Genomic DNA, 25,407 nt, shown 5'->3' with positions numbered 1-25,407 from the left:
TGGCGGCAGCACACGTCAGCAGTGCACCGGGCAGCGGCTACTGCTCCAGCCCGGGACGTTCCTCTCCTCGTCCTCTGCTGCTCACGTTCCCGTGCGGCCCCCGAGGATGACCCCAAAGCCCAGGAGCTAACGGCTTGCGATTTCCTGTCTCTGACATGTCCGGTCGAGCCGCCCGCGCCGAGCCCTGGCTGGGCCCAGTCAGTGCAAAGAGCAGAGAACTGGCATGGGCGGGAAGCCCTGGCAGGTCCAAGCGACCCCCGCAGCGCGGACATCGCAGCACGGCTCAAAGGCTTTGCTGCAGGACGAGCCTCCCGGGCAGGGGAGAATCAGAGAATCATTTCAGGCCTGTACAAAAACCCTGATAATCATTGGGTTGGAAGGGACCTCAGGAGGTTCTAGTCCAACCCCTGCTCAAAGCAAGACCAATCCCCAATTTTTGCCCCAGATCCAAATGGCTCCCTCAAGGATTGAACTCACAACCCTGGGTTTAGCAGGCTAATGTTCAAACCACTGAGCTATCCCTGCCCCCAAACCTCGGTGCCAGCAGGCAGCCAGCCTCGCGAACTGGTGCCTGGGAGCTGGCTATGTAGGGCGGGCTCCTGACTCGGGGTGGGGCCATTTGCTGCCATGAATGGGGCCGGGGGTTACGGACAGTTCCTGAGCCCGGGGCTTATGGGGCTGGAGCCGGCATGTTGATGTATGCAATGGGAGTCCTAGATGTCGCTTGGCCCTGGCTCCTGCCAACGACACCCAGAACCCCCTGGCTGAGGGTCACTGCCCCAGTGCACAGAGAGGGGCTGACTCTGGGCACCCAGCGGGTCTGGCACTGCAGGGAACAGAACCCAGGAGTCCTGCTTGCTCCGTCTCACCTGAGGCAGCAATGGGCTCTGGAGCCTGATCCCTGCGGGTGCTGCCTAGTGCCCTGTGTGCAGGCAGTTGTCGTTGTGTGGCACGTGACCTGGCTGGGGGTGGGTGGCTGTGGGTGTGCGCAGCATGTTGGGATGTCGACAGTGCAGGGTGTTTGTTTACTGCCTCCGAGGTCCTGAGGGGGACGCTGCTGGTGGACCTGGGCTGGTGGCATGTGCTGGGCAGTCAGGGGGTTGCGGGTGGATGGAACTTGATCGCTATTGTCTGTCTGTTGTGGTGCCATCCACAGTGTGCCAGGCGTGGGCCAGACACAGAACGGCACCGGGGGGCGGGGCGGGGGAGGATGTTGTGTCCAGCTGTGGCTGCTATGGCGGGATGGGTGGTGGCCATGGCAGGCAGTTATCAGACTAGGGCATTGTGACAGTGCTGCCCGTGGGAGCCAGCTGAGGTCACTCGATCAGGGTGAACTGCAAACAGACCGGGGCAGACAAACCCCACACGCTGGTGGATATTCCACTACTTAGATTTACCCAGCCAGCCCAAAACAGCTTCTCTAGTACCTCCCTGGGTACTCAGACGTCCAAATCATGCAGTTCCCTTAAAGTACCAGCCTCAGGGCTCCATCCAGACACACCTGTCTACCACAGGATGATAAATTTTGAAAATCTTATTTCATCATATAAAAGAAAAGGTTCTCCTGACCCCAAAGGACCAAGCCCCAGACCCAGGTCAAATGGTAACTCAGATCTTGCCCAAAAATACATGCTTACAGTCAATTCTTATTAACTAAACTAAAATTTGTTAAAAAAGAAAAGAGAGAGCTCGTTGGTTAAAAGATCCTCTACTCGTTGGTTAAAAGATCAATATACAGACAGACTTGAATTCAACTCTTGAGGTTCAGATACAGAGCAGAGCTGAGTTTGTAGTGGCCAAAAGTCCTTTTAGAAATAGTCCAGAGGTTATTGTCCAATGTCCATGTTCAGGGTGACTCCAGTCAGTGACTGGGAATCTCAATCCTTATGGCTTAAGGATTCCCCCTCTTGAAACCCAAAGCAGATCTGAGATGAGGAAGGATCGTGTCCCAGGGTCTTTATACATTTCCTGCAGCCTTTAGGCCTGAGAAGACAATAGGCTTAACTTTCCTGCTCCCAAACATCCTGGCAATTAGCACAGGATAATTTATCCATTAAACAGTTCAGGTTATCACAACCTTCAAAGAGACAGAGACAATAAAACTATTTCACTCAAGTATATGTTAATATTCCCTTTTTGACTTTGAATCAAAGCTACAGCCATAGACAAGACTTGTTTGCTGACATCACAAGACCTGAGCAAACATCTACTCGTCTTTCTCTAACCATGCAGGCTGCAGTTCACAGCTCTCTTCATTTCCATCTCTTCCTAACTGGTCTCTAAAGTTGGGCCCTGGGTCAGGTCAGTCGGGGAGTTCATTAACTCTTTCTGGCCCTGTCACCTTTCAAGGAGATATTATATTACACTCACAACGTCACAGGGTCACAGGCGTGGAGCTGTGTTGATCCCAGGACTGAGGGGGAAGGATGGGATGGGAAGGATGGGGGGTGTCTCCGGGATGCTGGATAAGGGTCTCTGTGTGAGACATGTATCTGATGAAGTGAGCTGTAGCTCACAAAAGCTTATGTCAGATAAATTTGTTAGTCTCTAGGTGCCACAAGTCCTCCTGTTCTTTTTGTGGATACCGACTAACACAACTGCTATTCTGACACCTGCGTGAGTGGGGCGCAGGGCGGTGTGGTGTTAGGAGGATTGTCTCGGTGGGGCTGGGGGGAGCGTGACGGTTCTGGGGGTGGTGTGGGCTATGAGGACAGCCGGTGCGGGCCTGGGGCCGGCGGGGTGTAGCTGGGCCCTGTCACACTGTCACCGGTGATACTGTGATTCACGGTGTGTGTTATGGTCGCTTCTGGCAGCCCCAGTGCTGGGGCCGGCTGCATGGTGCCAGGGGCTGGAGCACAGAGACAGGCCCTGCCCCACAGAGCTCCCCGTGGGAAACAAGACAAGCCCCCACGGGGGGCCAGGCCGCTGGGGGAGCACGAGGGAGCAGCGAGACAGGACTGGTCAGCGGGATGGGCAGAGATCCCCAGCCCAGCCCCCCCTGCTTCCAGGACAGGTGCAGTGAGCAGGGGTAAGGGAATGGGGCCCCCACGGCCCTGAGCTCTCCGGGCACCCAGCCCGGCCCCCTGCTCTGAGCTGAGAGCTCCTGCCATCAGCTTCAAGGGATGGGGAGAGTCCTGCCCCACCTCCCCTCCCCCACCTGTCCCCTCCGTGGCTCCCTCCCCCCACCTGTTCCCTTGTACCTCCCCTCCCCCGCCTGCCCCCTCCCCTCCCCCACCTGTCCCCTCCCTGCCTCCCCTCCCCCACCTGTTCCATTGTACCTCCCCTCCCCACGCCTGCTCGCTCCCCTCCCCCATCTGTCCCCTCCCCCTGCCCCCCGTCTGTCTGGGGGGCGGAGGCAGCCCCCCCCCGCTCGCGGCTCCCTGCGCACGCTCGGCGGCTGGCTCGGTGCGAGGTGGGGGCCGGGGAGCCGAGCCGAGCCGAGCCGGGCCGGGCCGGGCCATGAAGCGGCGCTGGGGGAAGAAGCGGGTCCAGGTGAGGCCGCGGCCGGGCCGCTCTCCAGGGTGCTGCGCGGGGCCGGGCGGGGCAGCGCGGAGACCCGCTCCCGGAGCCCCCGGTCCAGCCCCCGGGCGCCGTCGCTCCGCAGCCGGGGGGACCGGGCCGGGCCGGGGGGAGCCGCTGGCCCGGGGGGCTCACAAAGAGGCCGGTGCCGGGCGCTGCCCGGGCCGGGCAGGTGCTTCCCCGCGGCCCGGTGCTGCCGAGTGCCCGGCCGGGCTGCCAGCCCCAGAGCCCCGGCCCACGCCCCCTCTCCGCGGGCAGCAGGTCCCGGGGGTCCCGCCCCATCAGCTGGCACTTCGCCCCCCGACCCCCCGCCCCGGGCTGCCCAGACTCGCTGGGGTCTGGGAACTGGGGTGCAAACCCCACCAGACCTTCCCCAGCCCTGGGCGGGCGGGTCCTTCTCCTCACGGCAGGGGGGAAACTGAGGCACTCGGCGGGAGGTGTCTGGCTCAAGGTTACCTGAGTGACAGAGCTGGGAAGGGCGACCAGAACGCCTGGGTCCTTGCCCTGCCCTCTGCCCTTGACACCGCTCCCTGGCACAGGTAGCCGGCACCCCGAGCTGGAGGGCGGCCGGCCCGGGCCGCTGGTGGAGGGCAGGGTGGGCAGGGCTCAAGGCGCTTTGCCACCCTGGCTGGGCAGGGCCATGGGCCCTGTTGGCAGAGCTGGCCAGGTGTCGGGGAGGGCCCAGCCAGGCACCCACCCCAGGGCAGGCCTGGGTCCAGAGTCTCATCCAGACTTAACTTGTACTTGGGGGGGGCCTCTGTCCCCACCAGGAGGGCCTGTTGGGTGCCCTGCTCCCAGCTCAGCCCCTGGGCCTGGCCCCTCCCCTGCCCTGCCTACCTCCAGAGCCCTTTCCTGGTCCCCCCTTCCCAGAGAAGACTGGAGGAGGCTTTCTGTGGGTTTCCTGTTTCCTGTGGGGGCTGGCGGCTGGTGGCCTTGCTCCACCCCTGAGCACTGGGCCCTGCGTGGGCTGCTGGCACACGCTGTTCTGGCCTGTGGCCTCCCCAGCTCCCGCCAAAGCAGGGGCCCTGGTGACGAGGTGGGGGGAGGGGATAGATGCTGTGGGGCTGGGGCAGGGCTGGGCTTGCTCCGTATTTCCCTGTCCTGGAGCGGGAGGTGGGCAGGCCAGCCCCAGGGGGAGCCAGGACAGCTCCTGTTAATGGCACTCGATTGCATTTTCCTTTTTAAATGGAGGAATGATCCATTGGCGGTGCAGTTAATCTGCTCATACATCTTCCCCGGGCCTGGAACTTGGGCTCCCAGCCAGAGCCAGCGCAGTCAGTGACCAGGGAGGGGAAGCCCAGTTCAGGCAGAATACAGAGTCTGATTCCTACATGCCAAGGCCAGCCCGGACCATTGTGAGCATCTGGTCTGACCCTGCAGAGCACAGGCCAGAGACCTGCCCCCCATCATTCCTAGAGCGGAGCCGTTAGAGAAACACCCTGTCTTGATTTTAAAATGGTCAGTCACGGAGAATCCAGCACGACCCGGGTAAATGGTTCCGGTGATTAATTATCTCACTATGAAAAATGTACATCATATATCCAGTCTGAACATGTCTAGCTCGACTTCCTGCTCTGAGGTCGTGTTAGACCCTCCTTGGCCAGACTGAAGAGCCCATTAAATATTTGTTCCCTGTGTGGATTGTTATAGACTGTGATCAAGTCACCCCTGAACCTTCTGTTGTTAAGGTATCTTGTGATAGAGCCAAAGAGCTCACTCTCGTCACTCTTCTCTGCCCCTTCTCCAATTTACAACATCCTCCTTGAACCGTGGGCACCAGAGCTGGACCCAGGATTCCAGCAGCGGTCGCACCAGTGCCAAATACAGATGTAAAGTAACCTCTCTGCTCCTCCTCGAGATTCCCCTGTTTAGGCAGGCCTGGAGCCCATTAGCCCTTTTGGCCCCAGCGCCACACTGGGGGCTCATGTTCAGCTGATTATCCACCATGACCCCCCAAATCCTTGTCAGAGTCACTGCTTCCCAGGGCAGTCCTGCCGGCTGTGCGTATGCCCGACGTTCTTTGTTCCTAGATCTGTACCTTGACATTTAGCTGTATTACAATGCACATTGGTTGCTGCGCCCAGTTTACTGGTGATCCAGGTCCCTCTGTATCAGTAACCTGACTCCTCTTCCTTCTTTATCCCTCCCCCAGTTTCTGTGTCTGCTGCAAACGTTGTCTGAATGATGACCTTTTGTTTTCTTCCAAGTCAATGAAAATGTTAACTAGTGTAGGGCCCCAAACTGCTCCCTGTGGGACTCTGTCACGGTGTCACCGGGCGATGCTCTGGAACTAGGGCTGTCGATTAATCGCAGGCAGCTCACACGATGAACTCAAAAAAGTTAACTGTGATTAAAAACATTAATCACGATTAATTGCACGGTTAAACAATTGAATACCCATTGAAATGTATTAAATAGTTTGGATGTTTTTCTACATTTTCAAATATATTGATTTCTTTTACAACACAGAACACAAAGTGCACAGCGCTTGCTTTATATTATTAATTTTGATTACAAGTATTTGAACTATAAAAACGATAAAGAAAAGCAATAGTATTTTTCAATTCACCTCATAGAAGTACTGTCGTGTGATCTCTTTATCATGAAAGTTAAAATTACAAATGTAGAATTATGTACAAAAAATAACTGCATTCAAAAACAAAACAATGCAAAACTTTAGAACCTACAAGTCCACTCAGTCCTACTTCTTGGTCAGCCACTTGCTCAGACAAACAAGTGTGTTTACATTTGCAGGAGATAGTGCTGCCTGCTTCTTGTTTACCATGTCACCTGACAGTGAGACCAGGCGTTTGCATGGCACTGTTGTAGCTGGCGTTGCAAGGTATTTACATGCCAGATGTGCTAAACCTTCGTATGCCCCTTCACGCTTCAGCCACCATTCCAGAGGACATGCTTCCAAGCTGATGATGCTCGGTAAAAAAATAATGTGTTAATTAAAGGTGTGACTGAACTCCTTGGGGGAGAACTGTATGTCCCCTGTTCTGTTTTCCCTGCATTCTGCCATGTCATAGAGCAGTCATAGATTCATAGATTCATAGATACTAAGGTCAGAAGGGACCATTCTGATCATCTAGTCCGACCTCCTGCACAGTGCAGGCCACAGAATCTCACCCACCCACTCCTACGAAAAACCTCACCTATGTCTTAGCTATTGAAGTCCTCAAATTAAAGACTTCAAGGAGCAGAGAATCCTCCCTCAAGTGACCGGTGCCCCATGCTACAGAGAAAGGTGAAAAACCTCCAGGGCCTCTTCCAATCTGCCCTGGAGGAAAATTCCTTCCCAACCCCAAATATGGTGATCAGCTAAACCCTGAGCATATGGGCAAGATTCACCAGCCAGATACTACAGAAAATTCTTTCCTGGGTAACTCAGATCCCACCCATCTAATATCCCATCTCAGGGGATTAGGCCTATTTACCATGAATATTTAAAGATCAATTACTTACCAAAATCCCATTATCCCATCATACCATCTCCTCCATAAACTTATCGAGGAGAATCTTAAAGCCAGATAGATCTTTTGCCCCCACTGCTTCCCTTAGAAGGCTATTCCAAAACTTCACTCCTCTGATGGTTAGAAACCTTCGTCTGATTTCAAGTCTAAACTTCCTGGTGGCCAGTTTATACCCATTTGTTCTTGTGTCCACATTGGTGCTGAGCTGAAATAATTCCTCTCCCTCTCCTGTATTTATCCCTCTGATATATTTATAGAGAGCAATCATATCTCCCCTCAACCTTCTTTTAGTTAGGCTAAACAAGCCAAGCTCCTGTATTTCATGTTATAGCAGTCTCGGATGATGACCCAGCACGTGTTCATTTTAAGAACACTTTCACTGCAGATTTGACAAAACCCAAAGAAGGTACCGATGTGAGATTTCTAAGGATAGCTACAGCGCTCAACCCAAGGTTTAAGAATCTGAAATGCCTTCCAGAATCTGAGAGGGATGAGGTGTGGAGCATGCTTTCAGAAGTCTTAAAAGAGCAACACTCCAATGTGGAAACTATAAAACCCAAACCACCAAAAAAGAAAATCAACATTCAGCTGGTGGCATCTGACTCAGATGATGAAAACGAACATGCGTCGGTCCGCTCTGCTTTGGATTGTTATTGAGCAGAACCCATTAGCAGCATGGACACATGTGCTCTGGAATGGTGGTTGAAGCATGAAGGGACATATGAATCTTTCGCGCATTTGGCACGTAAATATCTTGCAGTGCAGACTACAACAGTGCCATGCAAACACCTGTTCTCACTTTCAGGTGACATTGTAAGCAAGAAGCAGGCAGCATTATCTCCTGCAAATGTAAACACACTTGTTTGTCTGAGTAAGTGGCTGACCAAGAAGTAGGACTGATTGGACTTGTAGGTTCTAAAGTTTTGCATTGTTTTGTTTTTGAATGCAGTTATTTTTTGTACATAATTCTACATTTGTAATTCAACTTTTCATAAAGAGATTGCACGACAGTACTTGTATGAGGTGAATTGAAAAGTACTATTTCTTTTGTTTTTTACAGTGTAAATATTTGTAATAAAAATAAATATAAAGTGTACAGCGCTCACTTTATATTCTGTGCTGTAATTGAAATCAATATATTTGAAAATTCAGAAAACATCCAAAAATATTTAAATAAAAGGTGTTCTATTATTGTTTAATAGTGCAATTAATTGTGCAATTAATCATGATTAATTTTTTTAATCGCTTGACAGTCCTATCTTGAACTATTCCTTATGAACCCAGTCAGGACTCTGGGGGAGCCTCCTCCCTCTGAGCAGACTGTCTTCAGGGAAAGAAGCTCACATGGCTTCCACCTTCCTGGGTCTGACCTCGGAGCATTCAGCATCCTCTGCCCTCCGTGCGCTTCCCACAGCCAGTCTGCCCAGGCAGGGTCCTGGGGAAGCCAGAGGGTCCTGCCCCCCAACTCCACAGTCAGACGGGACTCTCAGCCAGCGTAAAACAGAAGGTTTAGTAGACGAGAGGAATGCAGCGTAGGGCAGAACTTGTTAGCACAGAAATCAGTGACTTTCAGCCAAGTCCATCTTGGGGGAATTCTGGGCCAGACGCCCTGGACTTCTACCCTTCCAGTCCCCCACAGAAGACTGCCAGCTTCCTGCGATCTGACCTCAGACAACCTCTCAGACAACCTCGTTGTTCCTCCTCCTTGTCTTTGTCTCTCTTCCCAGACAAAGAGTCACCTGCTCGTCACCTGGTTGCATCCCCCTCCTGGGGCTCGGGTTATGAAGGGCACTGGTCATAGCATAGGTGCAGGCAGCTGGAGCAGCCTCACCTGCCCCAGAGGTCTCAGCCAAAGTCACATGCCCCTATTCCCACCACCGAGCTATTGGTGCAGCACACAGGGAAACTGAGGCACACACAGTATTCATGCAAAACAGTAAAATTCACCTAGGCTCACCATTAAGACTCACATACAACATAATGAGGGAAAATCTCCACGTCGTGACAGACCCCCTGGAAACACAGCCACTCGATGACGAGTTCCCATTTACAGTTACTTTTTGAGACCTATTAGTTAGCCAGTTTCAATCCATTTAATGTGTGCTGTATTAATTTTATACTGTTATAGTTTTTTATTCAAAATGTCATGTGGTAGCAAGTCAGATGCCTTAGAGAAGTCTATTTTGTCAACACTATTGGCTTTGTCATTTGTTATAAATTTGAAATTTCGTCAAAAAAAGGTATCAACTTAGTTTGACAGGCTGTGTTTTCTATTAACCCAGGTTGCTCTGCCTTACTTACCTGCCCCTCCCTTCATTCTTTATTTGTTGAGTCTTGTAGCAGCTGCTCCATTCTCTTGCCTGTGATTGATGTCAGGCTGACAGGCCAATGATTACCCAGGTCGTCCTGTTTAACCACGCTGAAAAATTGGCACAACATTAGCTTTCTTCCACACTAAGCAGCCACTGCCTAGCTAGTGCAGCACAGCATACTAGCAGGTGTGTGGGTGGGTGGGTGTGTGTGTGCATGGGTATGTATGTGTGTGCGTGGATGTGTGTGCATGGGTACGTGTGTGCATGGGCATGGGTGTGTGTGTGTGTATGTGCATGGGTGGGTGTGTGCATGGGCGTGTGTGCATGTGCATGGGGGGGTGTGCATGCGTGCATGGGCATGCATGGGTGGGTGTGTGGGTAGGCGTGTTCATTGTGCATGGGTGTGTATGTGTGCATGGGTGTGCATGCACATGCTTGCATGGGTGGGCGTGTGCACTTGCATGGGTGGGCGTGTGCATGGGTGCATGGGCATGCATGCGTGGGTGTGCATGTGCATGGGTGGGTGTGGGTGTGTGCATGTGTGCATGGGTGTGTGTGCACACGGGTGTGCATATGCATGTGTGCATGGGCGTGGGTGTGTGCGTGTGTGTGTGCGTGGGTGCACAGGTGTGCGTGCGTGGGTGTGATCCACTCTTCCCCAGGCACCTTCTCCCAGTTTGTAGCTTTCTGTAAAAACTCGTGCACTGTGGGGCAGCGGCTGGTGCTAGGAAACTTTGGGGCATCGGCTGAGTCAGGGGCCTGGATACTGAAGCCTGGATGTTGAGACATGGCCTCTGTGTGGGTAACACTCTTCTTTGTGTCTGTCCCTGCTGCCTGTCTCTCCCTGTTTGGCACAGGGGCTGGAATGGCGGAAGGCAGGGGAGTGGGCACCTGCCTGCCCGGCTCTGGGCCGCGTGGAGCCAGATCTGCCAGGGAGACAGGAAAGGGCCTTCGAACGTGCAGGGAGTCCCGGGGCTGGGTATTTGGTCTGTAGGCAATTACAGAGGTGGTGGAAGGTGTGATTCTGCTAGGCGGGTGCCGGGGTTCCGTGTATCCCCATTGTCCCGGTCTGCCCCTGGAGGCCCCGAACGCTCCTGCCAGCCCTGGAGTGGTGCGGGGCAGAAGACGAAAGTTACCATGTTGCAGACTGTGAAATGCCGTGGGCTGGAGCACAGGGAATTGTCTCCCATCCTCCGCCCCCTTGGCCTCGCCACGGGGGTGCTGAGCTGCCACATGCTGCTGGCGCGCCGTGGGACCCCGAGGCAGCTCAGGATCTCGCAGGTGTCACAGAGTGTGCCCCAAGGTCAGGCCCCAGGGTCAGGCCCCAGGGCTCTGCTCCCCGGAGTGGCTTTGTTTCTTGCATAACATGCCCTTACGCACCCACAGCACCCTGTGTACACCTGGGACCTGCAACGCGCATACCTGGGCACCACATGCAACAATGATCTATAGGTCCCAGTTGATAGTAATAACATCACATCCCCAACGCAAAATCAACGCAGGAGGGGATGACACAAACACCACTGACTGCATCCCGAGAGCTCCCCATCCTGGGTTCAGTCTCACGACAGCTTGCACTGGGGTAGAAGCCGTGTCAGTGTACAACAGAAATGGTTCATCAAAGTCCTGTTCAATAACCTGATCAATAACCTGATTACAAACTCCAGGTAAAACTTGGTTAGAACAATAGAGGATTGGATCTGCTCTTGTATCGTGGTTCCTGTATGTCTCATGTGATCTTGCCAAGAGCTAAAGAACATAGCTACTTTATCCATACAAGCTCTGGCCAATGTTTGGAGCCCAATTAACATCAAGTCAATGTAGATATTAATGTTGATCATAGTACAGGTTTCAGAGTAGCAGCCGTGTTAGTCTGTATTCGCAAAAAGGAAAGGAGTAATTGATCATGGTACAGGAATCTTGGCATTTTGCTGTGAAAGCAATATGGTCATGTGCCTCAGTTTCCCTTTTTATATAGCACATCAGTTCTGGAACGTCTTTTCTCCTGTGAAAAGTTCCAGGATTGTTTACAGGCACTAACTGTGAAACATCAGTATCACAGGGTCTTTAAACACAAAGTGTGTTCTCATGTATCACATTTAACATGTTTAAGGGGTTTCCCAAAGAATTAGGCACATTGGACATTTTTACAATTCTTGGTAATAGCAACACATTAGTTACAAAAATTACCATTAGCAATAGCAACAAATTCATTGCAAGTCTCCATCTACAATAATTTTTGTCGTGCCCCGCCTTTGGCTCAATACCATTGGGGTTTTGGCAATTTAGGGTTAACCTCTGGCTTCCCTTTACAAAATTAAGTTCTCTTTTTTTTCCTTATCCTATAGCAGTGGTTCTCAAATTTTTGTCCTGGTGACCCCTTTCACAAAGCATGCCTCCGAGTGTGACCCCCCCCTTATGAATTAAAAACACTTTTTATATATTTAACACCATTATAAATGCTGGAGGCAAAAGGGCTTTGGGGTGGAGGCCGACAGCTCGTGACCCCCCTTGTAATAACCTCATGACCCCCTGAGGGGTCCTGACCCCCCAGTTTGAGAACCCCAATCTCTCTTGCTTACCAGAATTCACTGGCTGATTGGGTGTGCTCTCTGTGCTAACAGGTATTAGCAAGTCTTTCTTCTCCCTTGCATAATGACAGGTTTCAGAGTAGCAGCCGTGTTAGTCTGTATTCGCAAAAAGAAAAGGAGTACTTGTGGCACCTTAGAGACTAACAAATTTATTAGAGCATAAGCATCCGATGAAGTGAGCTGTAGCTCACGAAAGCTTATGCTCTAATAAATTTGTTAGTCTCTAAGGTGCCACAAGTACTCCTTTTCTTTTCTTCTCCCTGCCAGTCAGGTAATTTGCATCCAAACAAACACTAGCTTTTAAATTCCCAGCTGCTGCCAGTTCCAAGGCTGGACTCTCATTCTTCCCTTCAGCAGGAGGGGTCTCTCCTCCCCCACCTTTTCCCTAGAAGGTTGAAAACAGGAGCTTCCTGCTCACAGGAATTGCTTTGCTGGCGAGGTGTGTTCACCAACTGCAGGCCCTCTCCGCTATGGACATCTGCACAGACGCTCTTCTGCCTGCCTGCTTGTGAAACTACCACCCCCAGCAACTTAGAGACTGGACTCTGTTTTAAAGAGATACCAAACCCATTCAAAGTACCTAAGGGTGAGAGTTTGCCTGCTCTCCCTGTATCCTTGTGAGTTCGGTCACAAGGCTGTTCTGCTCCATACCTGAGTTACAGACTGCTCACTCACAAAATCAGCATGGAGAGAGCCCTGTCCCAACACCACTGTCTTCCCCACAAGCTGGCCAAACACAGCCACTTGGTCACAGGGTGTCACAGCGTCCCCGGGCGATGCTCTGGAACTGCTCCATACAAAGCCAGGCAGGACTCTGGGGGAGCCTCCGTGAGCAGACTGTCCCCGGACAAGAAGCTTACACAGCTTCGACCTTCCTGGGTCTGACCTCGGAGCATCCAGCATCCTCTGCCCTCCATGCACTTCCCACAGCGAGTCCGCCCAGGCGGGGTCCTGGGGGGGCCAGAGGGTCCTGCCCCACAACTCCGCAGTCAGACGGGACTCTCAGCCAGCCAGTAAAACAGAAGATTTATTAGATGACAGGAACATGGTCTAACACAGAGCTTGTAGGTACAGAGAACAGGACCCCTCAGTCAGGTCCATCTTAGGGGGAAGGGAGCCCAGAGCCCGTTCTGGCCCTCCCTCCATTTCCCCAGCCAGCTCCAGATTGAAACTCTCCTGCCCCTCCTCTGGCCTTTGTCTCTTTCACCGGGCCAGGAGGTCACCTGATCTCTTTGTTCTCCAACCCCTTCAGTTGGCACCTTTGGGGGGGGGGAGGCCATCAGTGGCCAGGAGACAGGGTGTCGGCCATTCTCTGTGCAGACACCATCACACTGACCCTCTAGGGCTCTGCACAATCACACCCCCTGATCCCCCCACCTGGATACTTAAGAAAAGCATAGGGGAAACTGAGGCACCCACACAGTATCCAGAGAGAACATTAAGAGCATTCCCCCTTCGTCACACAGGGCTGTTCAACTTTCTTAACAGCTTTTCCTCCATCTGAGACCTTCTCAAAGCTATCCACACTGGATCTGTCAGAAGGAAAGTCAGTGGATCCATTCATGACAGAACATTTCTGGCTGTTAGGAACTGAAACTTCCTTGATCAAATCCCTTCCTCATCCTTCAGCCACAGCAAACTGCTTGCACAGACCACCCTGAACAATCTTCTCTTCAGGAATCTTTTGAAGCACGAGTTCATCTTTACCTTGATCCACAGAAGCATTGCTCCGCTGAACCACTACCAACTCCTGAGTTTCACTTACATCCAGAATCACCTCTGGCCCATCAGGCGGATTCCTACACAATCCCCTTTCAGGCAAACTCACAGACTCCCTAGATAAAAGGTTGGAAGCCTTCTCCTTCCCTTTGCCACACACAAGTTCAGGAATCTTTTCCTTCTTGCTACAGGTTTCCACACCCTCAGTAGGTAACACAATCAAATCATCTTTCTGCTCTCCTTGTGCCCTGGCTAGGATCTCACCCTAATTAGTCAGAGTTGCTTCACCCTTTCCCAGCCACACACTAGCAACAGGCAAAATACAAGCACCAGAATTGTCTGGTCTCTGGGATTTTGCATAGACACTAATTAGATACGACCTAGTTACAGGGCCATTCTCCCGAGCAGACACAAACTTAGGACCATTCCCTTCCTGGGCTTTAGCTGAATCCAGAACCAACTCTGGGACCACTGATAAATTGTCAAGTAGCATGAACTGAGAAGCACTTTCTGTCTGCTCCACAGACAAAGAAGAGCCGGACACACTTTCTCCTTTCCCAGACACAGAGCTCGGGATCTCATTCCCCTGGTCCCAGCACACAGGGCTGTTCACAGACAACTGCTTGGAGACCATGGTAGCTCCCTCCATAGGCGAGTCAATACCCCTGACAGACACAGGCATGTTTCCTTCCCTGTCCCAATTCTCCACCCAGCTAACAGGTAAGGTGCAGGGACACTCATCTGCCGCTCTCCTCGCCTTCCCACCCTGCTGACTAGACAAAGACACAGCTCACAAGGCTGCCTAGGCTCATCCAGACTTTCCTTGTTCCAGCACCCAGGGCTGGTTAGAGAGAAATACTGGGAGAGTGGGGCAGCTTCCTTACCAGGTAAACTGCTCTTCTCCTCACTACCCTGAGCTACTTCCAGAAAATCCCTGCTCTCTTTTCCAAGTTCACTTTTAAAGCTGTACTCACCAACAATCCATCTTCCATCAAAAATCCACCCTTTCCTTCCTCAGATAGGGCTTCCACCTGACCATCCACATTAATCTGCTCCTGAGAAACATTGTCCTGACCAATGAATCCTAGAATCCTAGAATCTCAGGGTTGGAAGGGACCTCAGGAGGTCATCTAATCCAACCCCCTGCTCAAAGCAGGACCAATCCCCAACTAAATCACCCCAGCCAGGGCTTTGTCAAGCCGGGCCTTAAAAACCTCTAAGGATGGAGATTCCACCACCTCCCTAGGTAACCCATTCCAGTGTTTCACCTCCCTCCTAGTGAAAAAGTTTTTCTTTATATCCAACCTAAACCTCCCCCACTGCAACTTGAGACCATTACTCCTTGTTCTGTCATCTGCTACCACTGAGAACAGCCGAGCTCCATCCTCTTTGGAACCCCCTTTCAGGCAGTTGAAAGCAGCTATCAAATCCCCCCTCACTCTTCTCTTCTGCAGACTAAACACTCCCAGTTCCTTCAGTCTCTCCTCATAAGTCATGTGTTCCAGTCCCCTAATCATTTTAATTGCCCTCCGCTGGACTCTCTCCAATTTGTCCACATCTTTTCTGTAGTGGGGGCCCCAAAACTGGACACGGTACTCCAGATGAGGCCTCACCAATGCCGAATACAGGGGAACGATCATGTCCCTCGATCTGCTGGCAATGCCCCTACTTATACATCTCAAAATGTCATTGGCCTTCTTGGCAAGAAGGGCACACTGCTGACTCATATCCAGCTTCTCGTCCACTGTAACCCCTAGGTCCTTTTCTGCAGAACTGCTGCTGAGCCATTTGGTCCCTAGTCTGTAGCGGTGCATGGAATTCTTTCTGTGCTTGATCTAATTCCAGATTCACTTTTGAGACATTAGACAGACAGTCAGAAACTTCATTCACAGACAAACGGCTTTTTTTGCACAGACAAACAGCTATTTCCCACCAGGTCAGAGTCCCCCTCCCCTGGGCAGAGCACAATGGGTTAAACACAGACAACTGCTCAGAGTATACAACAGACCATCATTGTTATAAACTGGACTTCCACGAGGATACAATTGGTGCTGTTCTTCCCTTGCTTTCTTCACTTGGAGCTGAAGTCTGGCAGTTTCTTGTTGCATCTGGTGAATGCTCCTCAGCAGCCAGCCGTTCCATACGCCCCCTGCGAGCCCTTTCCTGTCTCTCAGCAGCGTCTCTTTCCAGTTCAGTCATTCTTTCTTTGATGAAGTGAGCTGTAGCTCACGAAAGCTTATGCTCAAATAAATGTGTTAGTCTCTAAGGTGCCACAAGTCCTCCTGTTCTTTCTTTAGCTTTGCTCTGTCTTTCAGCAGCTTCCTTCTCCAGCAAGACCCCCAGCCTGGGGCTGCGACTGCCCTGTGCTAAGCAATTAGTCCTGAACTGATATTCTCAGTTGTGTCCTGCCAGAGGCCGCATCGTTACAGCCCCCTTGGGGGCCCTGGAGGAGCGGTTTGGGGGTGAGTGGTAACACAAGGTGCCAAGTGGTGGGGCTCAGGCAGTCAGGCCCGGGCAGTATGGGGCCCCAACCCCGGGTGGCACATGGCTCTGGCAACATAAGAACATCAGAGCGGCCAGACTGGGTCAGACCAAAGGTCCATCCAGCCCCATGTCCTGTCTGCCAACAGATGCCAGGGCCAGGTGCCCCAAAGGGAGTGAACAGAACAGGGAATCATCCAGTGATCATCCCGCCGCCCATTCCTGGCGTCTGGCAAACAAGCGGCGACACCAGCTGGCTTGGGCCAGCCCCGCACAGTGTCCTGTTTTCACTTTGGGAAATATGGTCACCCTAGCACAGGGGCACCTGTAAACACCCCCCACCCCACGTACACACCTGGGCACCTGTAACACATCTGTCAGTGCCCACATGGGGCACCTGTAAACACCCCCCACCCCATGCACACACCTGGGCACCTGTAACACATCCATCACTGCCCACACGAGGCACCTGTAAACACCCCCCATTTCCCCACACAGCTGGGTACCTGTAACACACTCATCACTGCCCACATGGGGCACCTATAAACACCTCCCAGGTCATGCACACACCTGGGCACCTGTAACCCCCCCCATCACTGCCCGCACAGGGGCTCCTATAAGGCACACACCGGCCTTTGTCACATACAGGAAAAGCACCACTGGTCCAAGCAGCTCCCTGCAGCCTGTTTGCATGGAGGCACTTCTGCCCCGGTCCTGTTTCCCAGTCCCTGGTCCGTCCTTGCCACTGGACTAGCCGTTACCCAGTGCCTCTGCCCGCTCGCTCTGGCTGGTGGTGCGTCGCAGGGAGCCATGGAGAGCAGCGTTTGTTAGGAAAGCAGGCACTGCCGCCCCGGGAACTCCTAGACGTCTTGCCCCTGCTCTGTGGATATTTACCCAACCGGATGGGGTAGGGTGGGGCTGGGAAATGCCCCGGTCTGCACTCAACTCATGGCACTTCTCTGTTCCGTGGCCCCCGGTCAATGCCAGCACGCCAGGGCCCATCGTAGGCCGCAGCGGGTGAACCCTGGAGGGTGGCCTGGGGACACGGAGCCCCTGGCACCTCTGTAATTGGCTGCAGATCAAAGACCTGGGTGATGGGCCTGCTGACGTCTTCCAGCGTCTCACCCCCAGCTCAGCCCTGGGAGCAGGAGCAGGGGCGGGCAGGGAGCACAGGAGACCTGGGCTGAACCCCAGAACAAGCTGGTGATGCGAGCTGGGCTGAGGAGCTGGCTCTGGCTGGGAATCGGCCCCGGGAGAAGGCTGGGGACCCCTTCACCGGGACGTTTCACCTGGGACTGTCACTGCACTAGGGAGCAGCCCTGCCTGGCCCTGGGCTGGGGCTGTGTCATCCACTTGCTTTTCCAGTGCTTTCTCCACTTGCTTCCCAGGCCCACGTGCAGGGGGCCCTCCCTGTGTGCGGCACGAGTGCCCTGCACAGCTGTGCCCGAGTCCCGGTGTGCTCCAGAGCCTTGGTGCCCGGGCCAGCCTGGGCACTGGGGCTGCCGTTGCAGGTTCCAAGGGGCATTTGCTGGGCCAGGCGGGGGTCCTCAGGCCCTCTCCACTGCTGGAGGCATGAGCTGCTCCCAGGAGCTTTGCAGAGGGAACTGCCCAGGACCCCCCCGTCTCACTGGGGGGTGGTGTGCGGGGGACCAGTTTCCTCTGCCCTTGGGCTGGGTGCTGGCTCTTGCCGGGGGCGGCTGGCCAGAGGGGTAACGCTCTTCTCTTTTCCTTTGCAGAAACCTGGTCACTCACGGCGCTTCGGGCGCTTCACGCATGGTGCGTTGTTCCTGGGACCCCTCCCCTGGGACCCCCAGCCCCCTACCCTGCTCTGCTGCCAGCCGGGGCTCTTGCATTGGGGCGGCTCCTGTGTGGAGTGACTAAGTAGTCAGGGAACATGCTGGTGCTGAGGGCCCCTGCCCCCCTTGGCTGGGCCCTGGGCAGGGGGCTCAGATCCGACCCTTCCCTGGCCTGCAGTTCTCCGAGTGAGGTTGCACCTGGGGGTGAGGGTGGGCCTGGCAAACGCCAGCACTGCCCCCAAGTTCTTTGGGACTGCTGCTAAGCTACGTGGCACTTGCCTGGCCCCACCGGATGAGGTGCTGCTGGGGGGCCAGGAAGGGGATGAGCCTGGAATTGCCCCTGCTGGAGCTTCGGGCTGTGGGGTGTATTTGTGTGCAGGACATGTGGGTGACAGCCATGGGGGAGTGGCTTCCTGGTGGTGGGGAGCGAAGCCGGTGTGGGGCAGGGTGAGGCTGTGACGGGGCAGGGTGGGATGGGTGTGGCAGGGTAGGGATATGGTGAGTGTGGGTGTGCAATGTGTTGGGGGGGTCTGTGAGCATGCACACATTCGTGAGAGGAGCGGGGGGCTGGGTGTGCCACATCGGGGGGGGAAGGGTCTGTGAGTGCACATACTCGTGAGAGAAGCCAGGGTGGGGCTGGCTGTGCTGTGTCGGGGGGAGGGTCTGTGAGTGTGCACACACTCGTGAGAGGAGTCAAGATGGGGCTGGGTGTGCCACGTTGGGGGGGAGGGTCTGTGAGTGTGCACACGCTCGTGAGAGGAGCCATGATGAGGCTCGGTGTGCCGTATCAGGGGGGTCTGTGAGCATGCACATGTGCGTGAGAGGAGCCAAGATGGGGCTGGGTGTGCCACGTTGGGGGGGAGGGTCTGTGAGTGTGCACAAGCTCATGAGAGGAGCCATGATGAGGCTGGGTGTGCCGTATCAGGGGGGTCTGTGAGCATGCACACGCGCGTGAGAGGAGCCAAGATGGGGCTGTGTGTGCCATGTTGGGGGGGAAGAGTCTGTGAGTGTGCACATGCTCATGAGAGGAGCCAGGGCGGGGCTGGGTGTGCCGTGTCTGGGGGGAAGGGTCTGTGAGTGTGCACATGCTCGTGAGAGGAGCGGGGGGGGGCTGGGCTTGCTGTGTCAGGGGGGCTCTGTGAGCGTGCACACACTTGTGAGAGGAGCCGGGGTGGAGCTAGGTGTACCATGTTGGGGGGGGTCTGTGAGAGCACACACTTGTGAGAGGAGCCGGGGTGGAGCTAGGTGTACCATGTTGTGGGGGGGGTCTGTGAGAGCACATGCTTGTGAGAGGAGCCGGGGCAGGGCTGGGTGTGCCGCGTGTCACAGAACCACAGGACTGGAAGGGACCTCGCGAGGTCGGCTAGTCCAGCCCCCTGCACTCATGGCGGGACTATATGTTATCTAGACTGTCCCTGACAGGGGTGTGTCTATCCTGCTCTTAACAATCTCCAGTGATGGAGATTCCACAACCTCCCTGGGCAATTTATTCCAGTGCTTAACCACCCTGAGAGGAAGTTTTTCCTAATGTCCAACCGAAACCTCCCTTGCTGCAATTTAAGCCCATTGCTGCTTGTCCTGTCCTCAGAGGTTAACGAGAACAATTCTTCTCCCTCCTTTTAAGTACTTGAAACCTGTTCTCATGTTCCCCCCCCAGTCTTCTCTTCTCCAGACGAAACAAACCCAATCTTCCCTCACAGGGCATGTTTTCTATACCTTTCATCATTTTTGTTGCTCTTCTCTGGACTTTCTCCACTTTGTCCACATCGTTCTTGAAACGTGGCGCCCAGAACTGGACGCAAGACTCCAGTTGAGGCCCAATCAGTGCTGAGCAGAGCGGAAGAATTACAGCTCGTGTCTTGCTTACGACACTCCTGCTAATGCATCCCAGAGTGATGTTTGCTTTTTTTGCAACAGAGTCGTACTGTTGACTCATATCTAGCTTGTGTTCCACTATGACCCCCAGATCCCTTTCCACAGGACTCCTTCCTAGGCCGTCATTGCCCATTGTGTGTGTGCCACCGATTGTTCCTTCCCAAGTGGAGGACTTTGTATTTGTCCTTATTGAATTTCACCCTGTTTACTTCAGACCATTTCTCCAGTTTGTCCAGATCATTTTGAATTTCAATCCTATCCCCAGAGCACTTGCAACCCCTCCCAGCTTGGTATCCTCCGCAAACGTTATCTGTGTACTCTCCATGCCATTATCTACATCATTGATAAAGCGATTGAACAGAACTGGACCCAGAACTGATCCCTGCGGGACCCCACTCGTTATGCCTGTCCAACCTGACTGTGACCACTGGTAACTACTCTCTGGGAACGGTTTTCCAACCAGTTTTGCACCCACCTTATAGTAGCTCCACCTAGGTTGCATTTCCTTAGTTTGTTTATGAGAAGGTCATGGGAGACAGTGTCAAAAGCCTTACTAAATTCAAGATAGACCACGTCTACCGCTTCCTCCCATCTACCAGGCTTGTTACCCAGCCAAAGAAAGCTATCAGGTTGGCTTGACATGATTTGTTCTTGACAAATCCATGCTGACTGGTACTTGTCACCTCATTATCTTCTATGTGTTTGCGAATTGATTGCTTAATCATTTGCTCCATTATCTTTCTGGGTACAGAAGTTAAACTGACTGTCGGGGGGCAGGGGGGTTGTCTATGAGTTTGCACACGTTCGTGAGAGGAGCCAGGGCGGGGCTGTGTGTGCCATATGTCAGGGGGTGTCTATGAGTGTGCACATGCTTGTGAGAGGAGCCAGAGTGGGTCTGGGTGTCTGTGTGTCGGGGGGGTGATGTCTGTGAGTGTGTACACACTTGTGAGAGGAGCCAGGGTGGGGCTGGGCCTGTCGGGGGGGTGTCTGTGAGTGTGCACATGCTTGTGAGAGAAGCTGGAGTGGGGCTGGGTGTGTCAGGGGGTGTCTGTGAGCATGCACACACTTGCACACACCTGCTCCTGTATTTTCCACTCTATGCATCTGAGGAAGTGGGTTTTAGCCCACAAAAGCTTACGGCTAAATAAATGTGTTAGTCTCTGAGGTGCCACAAGGACTCCTCGTTGTTTCTGCTGATACAGACGAATCCGGCTACCCCTCCAAAAGCTGGGTGTGCTGTGTTTCAGGGGGTGCAGGGTCTGTGACCCGCCTCCCCAGCCCTTGCTTCCCATGGGACCCGCCCCCAACCCCCCACTGAGTGCCCCACTGCCCCCGCCAGGCTGCCCGCAGCTCAGCAGGCTGGGCCGATAACCGGCGCTGATGTCTCTCTCTCTCTTGCTGCCCCGATGGAAGCGAAGTTTTCCGCTCCTGCAGGAAGCAAAGTAACGGTAGGAAACTTGCTCATCCTCACCCCCCACCCTGGGCCCCCTTGCCCCCCCATGCTGCTCCCCCTCCTCCAGGCCACACTGTTCCCCGCCCCCATCACCTCCCCGTTGCACGGCTGGTTCTCTGGCTCTCCCCCCTGCTGCTGCTCCCAGCCCAGCCCCCTGAGTCCCAGCGCCTGGGTCCAGCTCAGGCCCCCCCACTGGGACGCCGGGGCCAATGGGCGCTGTCTCCTTGTGCCCACCCAGTCCCAGGTGGGGCCTTTGCACTCGCCTTCTCCCGCTTCCCAGCAGCGACCTTGATTCGGTGGGTCAGGGGGTTCCTGCCCGGGAGGCCTGAATGGCGCTGCCCGCCCAGCCTATGCCCTCACCGCCCACTTCTCTCTGGCTCCAGACTCGGAGACAGGCGAAGATGACGCCAGCGACCCCCAGGTGACGCAGCGCAGTGAGCTCCAGGATGAGACCCCGTTCAGCTCTCCCGCAGGTGAGCAGGAGCCGGCCGGGGGGCTGGTGGTAGCTCTGTCGGGGCTGTGAGTGGGGCAGGGGAGCCTGGCTCCAGTAGGGGCAGGAGCCTGGCCGGTGCCAGCTGGGAGCAGGCAGGGGCTCTGGCCGGACCCCTCCAGGCGTTGCCCACCAGTTCACCCCTCTCTCCTCTGCGCAGGGGAGTCGGACACGCTGGTGGACACCTCCATGACCACGTCGGCGCTGGGCCTGTCGCAGGTGGAGGAGCGCTCCAGCTGGTCGGGCAGCCAGCAGACCGTGGTGGAGAAGGCGACGGAGTCCGGCCTCGCAGTGCGGGGACCCTACCTGCGCCCCAGTGGCTGGCAGCCGCAGGGGACCCCAAGGCAAGCACACGCGCAGGCCCCCCGTGGCGCCGAGGTCAGGCACCTGGGGGTGGAGCCACTGCTACGGGCATCGCGTGCTATTCTGGTGGGCACAAGCTGGGGGTCGGAGGATAGCCTCTCGGTGGCCAGCGACCCCTACGGCAGCGCGTTCAGTCTGTACAGAGGACGGGCGCTCTCGATCCACGTGTAAGTAGCTGGGGGAGGCTGCGGAGGGGGCATCGTGCTGGGGCCATCTCCTCTCGACCCCCGCAGCCATCTCAGCCCTCAGCCTTGGGTCTTTCTTTGCTTCCTTTATCCCAAATGGGGGGCAATGGGGCCTCTGAGCACGGCAGGCCCTGCCCGAGGGGCTGCGGGGGGAGGGTTGGGGGCCGGGGGCTCTGCAGCTGGCAGCGGGAGCCATCTACCCAGCTGGCTGCTGTGCTCAGGGGCCCCATCCCACCCGCTCCTGCCACTCCATCTTGCTGTCTTGTCCCCCAGGTTATCAACTTCATTGCTCTGCTTCCCACCCCCCCCTTGCCCACCACCCGCGGGCACAGACGGGTTACCCCCACGCGTCCAAGGGGCTCGGGGGGAGGGGGTGGGTCCGTGGGCATCCCGCTGAGACCGTGCGTGTCTGTGTGTGCCCACGTGTGCGTATGTCTGTGTGCCCACGTGTGCGTGTGCCTGTGTGTGCCCATGTGTGGGTGTGCGTCTGTGTGTGTGCGTGTGCCTGTGTGCCCATGTACGCGTGTGCCTGCGTGTGCCCACGTGTGCATGTGCGTGTCTGTGCGTGTGCGCATGCCAATGTGTGCGTGTGCCTGTGTGTGCCCACGTATGTGTGTGCCTGTGCGTGTGCGCATGCCCATGTGTGCGTGTCTGTGCATGTGCGCATGCCAACGTGTGTGTGTGCCTGTGTGTGCCCACGTATGTGTGTGCCTGTGCGTGTGCACAAGCCCATGTGTGTGTGTGTCTGTGCGTGTGCACATGTCCACGTGTGCGTGTCTGTGTGTGCCCACTTGTGTGTGTGCCTGTGTGTGCCCACATGTGCGTGTGTGTGTGTGCGTGTGGCTGGGTGTGACTCGAGGCTGCGGCCATGGGGGGGGTGAATCCCCCTCCCCCCGTTGCTGGTCCTGCCCAGGGCCCAGCTGTTGATCCGAGTAACCTGATGGCCGTAGTACGCCCAAGCCTGCTCCCCGGTCGTGGGCTCCGCAGCCCCAGCAGGGCTCCTCCAGCAGGGCTCCAGCTCTAGCTATCCGCAGCTGCCTTGGCCATGCCAGGCCCCGGGGGGCTGCCACCCAGTGAGCCCCTGGAGTCCCTGGCCTCACTGTCACCCCACATCCGTACCAGCCCGGCCGTGACGCTTCCAGCCAGTGCCCAGGGCTGCGCCCGCTCCGGAGCCAGGGAGAGTGCAGGCCCAGGTGCCCCCGGACCACGCCGTGCATGGTAAGACCACAGAACCCCTGGCTTGCAGGGCACAGCCCGGGTGGTATCGCAGTGGAACAGCTCGTCCCCCTGGTGCCAGCCTCCGTCCCGGGTGCCAGATCCCAGATGGGCTTTAGACAGTGGGGCCAGGACTGTGGCCCAGAGAAGGGAGACGCCCCATTAGCTCCTCCAGCCCCTCTCCCAGGGCAGGGCAGGGCTGGCTGTCCCAGGCTGGCTCTGGTTCCCTCGGGGTGTGTGGGAGAAATTCCCAGCTGGATCTCCCCCCCGCTCCCCAGGGTCGCCTGCATTCACACCCCCTCCCAGCCCTGGGAAGACCGGCTCTGGTGCCTTGGGGGGGGGGGGGGGGGCTGGGCTGCATGTCAGGCTATAAGCAAGGCTGGCTCTGACCCCCCCCCTTTTCCTTCTGCCTGCAGCAGCCTCCCCCAGGGTGGGTACAGGAGAGACGACCCCAACGGAAGCACCTCGGAGCTCGCTTCAAAGCCTGGTGCAGCCCAGCCGCTGGCCTCCAAGCCACCTGTTCTCTGCCTGCCATCTCCCAGGGTGGGCCAGTGCCCGGCCCAGCCGCCCGGAGCCAGCCGAGGTCCTGGCGTCATCTCCCCAACCCCGCTGACGCCCCGCAAGACGGCCCTGATGCCGGTGGAGTACCAGGATACGGTCCCCGAGGAGTACGAGGAGAAAGTCCGGAAGCCCAAGTCTCTGGGGTACTCGCAGGCCAGCACACTGGAGTCCCGGCCCCAGACCCCGCTGAGCGAGACCTCCAGCCGGGTGTCGGTGCTGCGGCCCTCGCCCAAGCTGGCGCGCTCCGGCTCCAAGATCTTCGAGAAGCTGAAGTACTTCGAGGAGCGCCGGAAGAGCCTGGAGCAGACCGACAGCCCCCTCCCGGTCCACGCCTGGCTGCCCCTGCGCAAGACGCGCTCCTTCGACCAGCCCGACCTGGGCCAGCGCCCGCTCACGCCGGCCGGCTCCCGGGAGGAGCTGCGGGATGGGGTGCAGTCGGAGATGGGCGGCCCGACGTGCCGGCGCCAGGCCTTCCGCCACAAGGCTGCCTCGTTTGACGAGCGGGGCCGCTTCGCCAGCCGGGTGGGCGACATCGAGCACAGGTTCTCCGAGGAACTGAGCCGCATCAAGAAGACCGTCTCCAAGCAGCAGCTGATGAGGTCGCAGGAGCTGGCAAAGGCCGGCCTCCCGCGGGCCCCCTCGCCCCGGGGCCCCAGCCAGCTCTCTGCCCCCCGGGCGCTGGGGCCACAATCCACCCCAGCCCCGAAAGGCCAGCTGCTCAAGGCCCCGCCGACTGTGGAGAACGCGCACAGTATCCAGCAGCTAGCCCTGGCCAGCATGGGGCAGGGGGGGCCCGCAGACAGGGCGGAGCGGGGCGCCACGCACAAGCCACTGCTTCGGAGCTGTACCCTGACCAGCCAGCCCAGGGAGGAGGCCAGAGCCAGGAGGAGTGTGGAGCCGGAAGGTGCTGAGGGCAAGAGGAAGGTGGAGCCGTGCCCCTTATCTCAGGCCACTCCGCTGGGGCGGGGGGACCTGCCAGAGGCTGGGACCCCCGAACGAATTGCTTGCCTGGAGGGGGGCCCCGCACTCAGGGCGAGAGCTAGCCGCAACGGCAGGGCCCCTGGGGCTGGGAGCGAAGCTCTGACCACTAGGCCAGCAGGCCAGCACGGACCGCACAGGAAGTGGGATGCGGGTCATGAGGTGCGATTCTTACCCTGGGCCAAGCCCGGCCCGGAGCTCGGAGCTGGCCTAGAGGGGGGCAGGGAAGGGCAGCATGGCACAGGCAGGGATGCCGAGCAAAGGCAGCTGAAGGTCACAGAGAAGAAGGAAGGTGCCCGGCTGGCTCAGGAAGGGAGAAGCGCCCGGATCAAAGGGAAAGGCTGTCGGCCCCGGCTCACCTCGCCAGAGCTAGGTAGGGGCAGCCACTGTCCT

At 56.1% G+C, this 25,407-nt stretch overlaps 1 protein-coding gene across 3 annotated transcripts in view; it reads left to right on the top strand.

The window, feature by feature from the left end:
- SPEG (striated muscle enriched protein kinase) overlaps positions 1–25,407 on the top strand; it is a 108,500-nt gene that overhangs the window by 9,515 nt on the left and 73,578 nt on the right. The window contains exons 1-6 of one of the 3 annotated variants that reach the window (XM_043504759.1): positions 3,379–3,492; positions 17,835–17,874; positions 21,188–21,217; positions 21,606–21,695; positions 21,873–22,242; positions 23,892–25,387. In XM_043504759.1, the coding sequence (XP_043360694.1) occupies positions 3,460–3,492; positions 17,835–17,874; positions 21,188–21,217; positions 21,606–21,695; positions 21,873–22,242; positions 23,892–25,387 (2,059 nt within the window). In that variant the 5' untranslated portion in view covers positions 3,379–3,459. Of the gene's footprint in view, positions 1–3,378; positions 3,493–17,834; positions 17,875–21,182; positions 21,218–21,605; positions 21,696–21,872; positions 22,243–23,891; positions 25,388–25,407 lie in introns of those variants that run through there. The other 2 variants (XM_038422417.2, XM_043504758.1) reach the window with 2 other exon arrangements.

This window comes from Dermochelys coriacea, chromosome 11, assembly GCF_009764565.3.
Source record: "Dermochelys coriacea isolate rDerCor1 chromosome 11, rDerCor1.pri.v4, whole genome shotgun sequence".
Taxonomy (NCBI): domain Eukaryota; kingdom Metazoa; phylum Chordata; order Testudines; family Dermochelyidae; genus Dermochelys; species Dermochelys coriacea.
The sequence above is the reverse complement of the archived record's forward strand: the minus strand, read 5'-3'. Positions and strand labels throughout refer to the sequence as shown.